Below are 6,809 nucleotides of genomic sequence, written 5' to 3'. Positions count from 1 at the left end.
ATCCAGGGAGGAACTGCAGGAGTGCTCCAGGGTATGTCCGGCCCATCTCACTCAGTCCTGATTGGCTGAACCTCAGCAGCAAGCTAACCTACCAGTCAGAGTGTCTGCACCCTGGTGGTCAGTGCATGTCATAGTGAGCAGTTCAGTGGCCTTAGCATACCATTAACATATTACACTTTGATTGGTTGAATGGCTGACTGGTTGACTGGCACTTAACATATCAACCTTTATTATATAGGATTTGTTTAGGATAATTGCTTAGAATTTTAAGAAAGAAAGAAATAAGCCTCAAAAAGACGCCTCCATGACGGCTTCTGGTATTGCTTCATCCCAGACCAGGCCAGTGCAGGACCTCTGACTGGGCCAGATGCTCGCCCATGCACAGGCTCTTCCTTTGGCTCTGGGATGCTCTGGATCCCTGAATGTGGACCTGGAACAGGAGAGAGAGACAGCACACACTTGCACACACCTGCTTTCCCAGGCCTTTCCAAAGACAGGAGAGAAGCCACTGCCTTTAAGGGAACTCCAGCCTGAGAACCTCCCCTCCCCTGGTCATCTTCCCAGACTGCAGTCCCCTCACCTTCTGGTGAGGCTTTTGTGGGCTTTAGATGCTCCAGCTTGATCCAAACAAGGTGGGCGAGGGCCACATGGTGTGAGGTAGGGAAGTGGACCTGCACTGAGGCCTGCTTCAGCTGGAACCAGGGGAAGTGGAGAGCCCTGCCAAAACCCTGCACCTTGTCAGGCCAGGTTCCCATCATAGAAGAAATAGTCCTGGGGAAAGGCAGGTGGACAGCAGTGTCAGAGTCCTGGTCTTTGCTTGCACACTGCCCTTCCATGGCACCCTTGTTTGGCACAGGGCCTCTGTGCCTGCCCTGACCATCCAGGGGGCAGCTTCATGCCATTCCTGACCCTTGTGTAGCTGTTTAGAGAGTAGTGGGCCTGGTTATTGATCAGCTCACATGGAGTCTGTGTGAGTCTCTTCTTCCCCCTGACATTTGTCCTGAAGGTCCTGTCCCCTGTCCAGCCCAGCCCTCTATGCATCTGGCATCTGCACTGAGTATTGAGACAGATTTGTGAGCAGGTTGCTCACCACATGTCCTGGTGACTGATCAGGAGAGATTACTGTGAATAAGGGCAGGCAGAGCAGGATGGGATCGGGGTGGGTTTGGGACTCTGAGGGACTTCTCAACCCACCCTCTGCTTCAGTTCTATGAGGCTGGGGGCCCCATCCACAGTCCTCTATGACTCCTCTACTTCCAGAATAGAAGCCACCAGGGCTCAGGCCTCCATTGGGAATCAGATGATGTGTAAGGTCACAGTTCTGCCAGGCCCTCCCCATCCACAGCCTCCATCCTGTAGATACAGGAAGCCCTCCTTCTGGACCCAAAGACCACTCACTTTTTGACTTGGTCCTGTAGTGTGTCTCTCTGGTCATTATAAGGAGGTATGCCTCCAGTCATGGAAAAGACCTTGACAGCATCAGATCTGATGGATGGGGGATAGGACCTGCGAATGATGGACAGTGTGACTGATTCACTGAGTAGACTGGAGGCCCAGGAACTGTGTCTGCTTCATTGGCCGAGTTATGCTAAGTGTCTTCAAAAGTGATGACTTACAGTAAGTGCTTAATACACATTGTCGAATAAATGAATGCCAACCAAAACTGTCTCAAATGGCTGAGTGGGCCTAGGGGCTCTCCTATTCCGAGAAATAATGACCAGGGTCAGCTAAGTGGATTCTCAAACTCGTTGACTGGTTGTTTTCCATGTGCTTTTGCAATCTCAGAAATGCCACAGGCCAAGAAAAATGTAAAAACTAAAAAAATAAAGAAAGATGAAACCCCACAAATGACATAGGCCACTGATGGGTGAGCTTTCCTGGGGAAATAATTGAGAGAAATAATTGCCATAAATTACCACAGCACATTCAGTAGCCCTTTCTGCAGAGCCAGGCAGCAGGTAAGCAGCTGCCCTGGCTTGTCCCCACAGTCTCTACCACCCCACTTTTCAGAGGGCAAACTGAGGCTCAGAGAGAAAGCACACAGCTAGCAGTGGGCAGAGTCATCCCTGTGTAGAGGAAGGGGGCACGTGCTCACCTTGTAAACAGCTGGTCCAGGAACTGTTGGGCTCTAGAGAAGGCTGGGTGACTGGGCATAAAGGTGGTGATGTGGGAGATGTTTCCAGCCAGGAAAGCTGGTACCATCGATGCTGCCACTCTTCCCAGTGTGCCTTCCTGGAGGGCTCGCATCCTGCGGGCCTCATGTAGGTTAAGTGTTAACTCAGCTGCACACTGGGTGGGACAAGGAGAGATCCTATCAGTGGCTTCCCTGTGAACCACCTGAAGGACTGATCTGGAGCTCAGCCAGGGACTCCTAGCCCCTCAGGGGCATGTGCAAGAGGAGGGACTGGAGGACCCACGCTGAACAAGGTTCTAGGTTTTAAATGTACCACTTACGTTTGGTGGAGGAGGTGTAGGGTATTTATACACTTGTTACCTTCTAGGCATTTTTTTTAAACTAAGGAGCAATAGACCTCCCTGTATTAGTAGTCTGTATGGAGAGCATTGTCCCCAGGAGTCCTGAATAAACATCTCCTTTATAGAGAGGAGAACATAGAGGCTTAGGGATGTCAGGTGTTGCTTAAAGTCCTGCAGGTCAGAACTAAGAGTTGTCCCAAGCTAGGGCTGCATGACATTCCCTCTTAGCTGCCTGACACTCATTTGCTCCTGATGTGGTTGGGGAACCTTGTCCTTCCCCAGTTGGAAGCCATTGACTTCCAAAAGACACTTACGTTTCTTCCTACTACATTAAAGGGTAGTTTGAGACCTTCAAGATGGGGATCCTAGAGTAAGCAAAGGGACAAGTGCCTGGAGACTACAGACCAGAAAAGCCAATCACCAGGCATGAGTCTAAGCAGATGACTCCGAAAGAAGCCAGTCCATGTGGCTGATGAAAAGCTGTCACATGAGTAAAAATACCCATGAGGCAATTGCCAGTCAAGGAACACTGTGATTGCCTTGGACAACCTGGCACTGGATTGGTCAAAATTGAAATGAGTGAGAGATCCCTGGACCAGACTGGGCATGATGCAGCAGCCATCATCACAAAACTGATGTTGGCAGCATCACTGATATAGCCTTTTGATTTGGAATCTGACTGCAACTGTTATCATCTTACTAGTGAGTGTCCTGCCACCAGCAGTGGGCATCTGTATCCTGCTGGGAATCATATGTACATTATTGTCTAAATTGTATCATCCAAATTCTATGACTTTGGAACCCCTGGAACTTCAGAAGTGCCTGTCTCTGAGTTGGATTCTTTAAGCAAGCCATCAAGATTAAGGGGAGTCAGTAGTGTAGGTATATATATATATATATATATATATATATATATATATATATATATTATTGATTTTTTACAGAGAGGAAGGGAAAGGGATAGAGAGTTAGAAACATCAATGAGAAAGAATCATCGATCAGCTGCCTCTTGCACACCCCCTACCGAGGATGTGCCCACAACCAAGGTACATGCCTTTGACCGGAATTGAACCTGGGACCTTTCAGTCCGCAGACCAACGCTCTACCACTGAGCCAAACCGGCTTTGGCAGCAGTGTAGGTCTTAATCCAATATGACCAATATCCTTTGAAGAGGGGAGAACACAGAGAATCACAGCGAGGACTCCATGTGGCACAGAGAGAGAAGACATCCATCTACATGCCAAGGAAAGACCCCTCAGGAAGCACAGCCCTGCCGACAGCCACCTCTCTAATTAGTAGCCTCTGGAATTGTGAGAAAATGTCTGCTGTTTACAACAACCAGTGTGATTCGATGTTATAGCAACACAAGGAAACTCATACAGTCCATCTGGACACAGGTAAGTATTCCCAGCTGCACTGCTGACATGGTACATGAATGAAGTTATGCCATGCCCAGTGACAGACCCCCTCTGCATCACAGTGGCAGACCTCCTCTGTTATTGGAGGAAGTCTGCAAGGACAGCTGAGCTGACTGCTCCACAGGCTACTGGGGCAGTAGTTTAGAAAACATAACCAAGGAAATACAAATGTGCTCATGGCCTATTGTGAAATGAAAGAAGGTATTTTTTTTATCTCTAATATTCCTATAAATGTGTGAGGAGTGTTTTTATAGCCTCCTGTGTAGCTGGAGGGAGAAGAGGAGGACCAGAATCTTTCAGGCATGGGACTGTGGGTCACTTTAGGGTAAGCCCTGGAAGAGCCCCCAGGGAGTCCCCAGAGTTGAGTCTGAGTTCTGAGCACTGCCAGGTCATCTTGGGGGTTGTGGGTGTGGAGACCCCCCCTGGGCCAGCTCTCACCTTTGTCTGCCATTGGATGGTGTCTGTAGCCTGGCACACCTTCCCTTGATGTAGGAAAGTATAGGAGTTAAACCCACCAACCAGCTCTTCGATGACATCCTCATTGGAGCTCTACAGAGACAGAGCCCGGCCCGGGCCAGGAGGCATTAGGAACTCTCCACCCAATCTGCGGTTCTATCTTACAACAGCCCTGAAAACTCAGACAGTCTGTTAGGACACAAGGAGGATGTTCCCGGCAGCCCTGCTGAACTAGCAACAGAATTGTATCATGTCAAGGTCCCACAGCACTGAAAGGCTGAATTGCTGAGGAAAACTACCCCCTTTATGGGTATAATATGGATATGAGTAAGCCACAGCTCCTGCCATGGCCAGCCTACATTGGTTTGTCCTGCTCTGTGAGATGACAAGTTTCAGAGAAATGTATCCTGTATTTTATATCCTCCCCATTTTGTGTACACACCCCTACCAAGTGTGATGATGCATAAGGCTTGGCAAAAGTCTGCAAGAACAGTCAGGCTGACTGTTCCACAGGATACCTGGGACAGGGAGTTGAAACAACAATAAGAGAAAAATGCAAATGTGCTCATGGTCTACTGTGAAATGAAACATAATAATTTTATTCTCTAATATTCCTAAAATGTGTGAGGAATATAGCTGGAGGGAGAAGGGGAGGTCCATATTCTTTTGTGCATGGAACTGTGGACACTAGTGGGAACACCCTGGGAGAGCCATAGAGCAGTCCCCAGATTTGAATCTGGGTTCTTGCCCCTCCCTAGTCATCTTGGGGTCTTAGGTGTGGAGTTCCCCCTATGCCAGCTCTCACCTCAGCCTGGCACTGGCCAGTAATGTCCACCTGGTGCATCTGCACCCTGACCCTGCAGATGATGTAGTGGGGCCCATGAACCAGCTCCTTGACGACATCCTCATTGGAGCTCTGCAAAAACAAAGTTGGGTACTGAGACAATAGGCATTGGGAACCTTCTAGCCAATCTGTGGTCCTATGTTATAGCAGACCTAGCAGATAAGACAGTCTATTAGGACATAATGGAGATATTCCTAGCAGCCCTGCAGAACTAGCAGCAGAATTGAATCCTGTCAGGGTCCCACAGCATTGAAACACTGAAACACTGAGGAAATGTACCTCATTTATGGGATGATATGGCAATGAGTAAAGCCAAAGCTCCTGCCCTGGCTGGTCCACAGTGGTTTGCTATGCTCTGTGAGATGACAAGTTGCAGAGAATTGTGTCCATATCTTAATCCCTCTGCATATTTTTCTTCCTTCCTTACTCCCTTTCTTTTCCTTCCTCTCCTTTCTTTCTTTCTTTCTTTCTTTCTTCCTTTCTTTCTTTCTTTCTTTCTTTCTTTCTTTTTTTTCTTCTTCCCTACCTTTCTTCCTTTTTTTTTTTTTTTTTTTTTTTTTTGTAAAAACCACCTATCAAGTGTGATGATATGTAAGGCTTAGAGGTGTGCAAGGACAGCCAAGCTGAATGCTCCACAGGGTACCGGGGGCAGGAAATTAAACCATGGAAACCAGCCAAATGCAAAGACAACAAGAATGTGTTTACTTTATGAGTCCAACAAATACATGAAGACCGTATTCCTACCCTACCAGGAACCCAGACGGGAGTATTGGAGGTACAGATGTCTTTGGAAGTGGGCCCCAGATTTGAGTCTGGATTCTGGTCCCAACCCAGTCATCTCAGGTCATGGGGGTGGGACAGCTCTTACCTCAGACTTGCACTGGACACTGTTCCTGGCCTGGTGCTCTAGTCCCTTGTTCCAGTTGATAGTGTAAGTAAACCCATCAGCCAGCTCCTCAATGACATCCTCCTCGGAGCTCTACAAAGACAGAGCCCGGTGCCAGGCCAGGGGGCATCGTGGCCAGCCTGGGCATTGCCAGCTGGGAGAAATGCCCACCACAAATTCCACTCCCCAGATCAAGTACAAAGGAGCATCTTCAAAGATCTCCAGCCACAGAAGGCATGAGATGACACCTTGAAGGCTCAAGGTTAGCAAGTGTGTAGAGGAGCTTGGTTCCCAGAACTCATGTTTCCATCCCACCAGCCATGCCTTGGGGTATGAACATCACAGACTCACCAGGCTTCCAATCTCCAACAAACAACCAGTTCCTGCCCAGGATGAGTGCCCCTCACCCCCAATTTCCCTCTTCAGCCCCAACACACACACACACACACACACACACACACACACACACACACACACACACATAGAGGATGAGAGGTAAAGAGTGTGTTGGGCTGGCCAAATGGGGTCCCAGTTAGGGTCTGGCCTGGATGGGCCTGCTCTGGACTGCCTTCAGTTACCTGAGGTTGCCTCTTGCCATAGGGCGAGAGGCACCCATGGTGGCATTTGCGCCAAAGGAGACACCTACAGCAACAGAAACATCTCCCACTCTGGGCTTTCTTCTTCCCAGAGCCTCGGAAAGTCGGAAAGCAACAGAGAAACATCCTACTC

General features: G+C 48.8%; 1 protein-coding gene across 1 annotated transcript; it reads right to left on the bottom strand.

Moving 5' to 3' along the window:
- Positions 1-243: 243 nt before the first annotated feature.
- Positions 244-6,392, bottom strand: LOC311616588 (ral guanine nucleotide dissociation stimulator-like). Its single transcript, XM_084872127.1, has 7 exons — positions 6,063-6,392; positions 5,156-5,266; positions 4,333-4,443; positions 2,096-2,289; positions 1,399-1,506; positions 581-771; positions 244-430 (listed from the first exon to the last, which is right to left on the bottom strand). The coding sequence occupies exons 2-7, from the start codon at positions 5,192-5,194 to the stop codon at positions 267-269; spliced, it is 807 nt and encodes a 268-aa protein (XP_084728253.1). The 5' UTR covers positions 5,195-5,266; positions 6,063-6,392; the 3' UTR covers positions 244-266.
- Between the last annotated feature and the right edge of the window lie 417 nt (positions 6,393-6,809).

The sequence above is a fragment of the Pipistrellus hanaki genome, assembly GCF_964339955.1.
Source record: "Pipistrellus hanaki genome assembly, chromosome: 2".
In the NCBI taxonomy this organism is placed as follows: domain Eukaryota; kingdom Metazoa; phylum Chordata; class Mammalia; order Chiroptera; family Vespertilionidae; genus Pipistrellus; species Pipistrellus hanaki.
The sequence above is the reverse complement of the archived record's forward strand: the minus strand, read 5'-3'. Positions and strand labels throughout refer to the sequence as shown.

Bases quoted from the DNA above. Each gene is read 5' to 3' on its own strand.
- LOC311616588 (XM_084872127.1), bottom strand. From the start codon at position 5,194: ATGCACCAGGTGGACATTACTGGCCAGTGCCAGGCTGAG. The intron at 4,444-5,155 runs GTGAGAGCTGGC...CTGTCTCTGTAG, and splicing joins CTGGCCAGTGCCAGGCTGAG to AGCTCCAATGAGGATGTCAT. The intron at 2,290-4,332 runs GTGAGAGCTGGC...TGTCCCACCCAG, and splicing joins CCATCCAATGGCAGACAAAG to TGTGCAGCTGAGTTAACACT.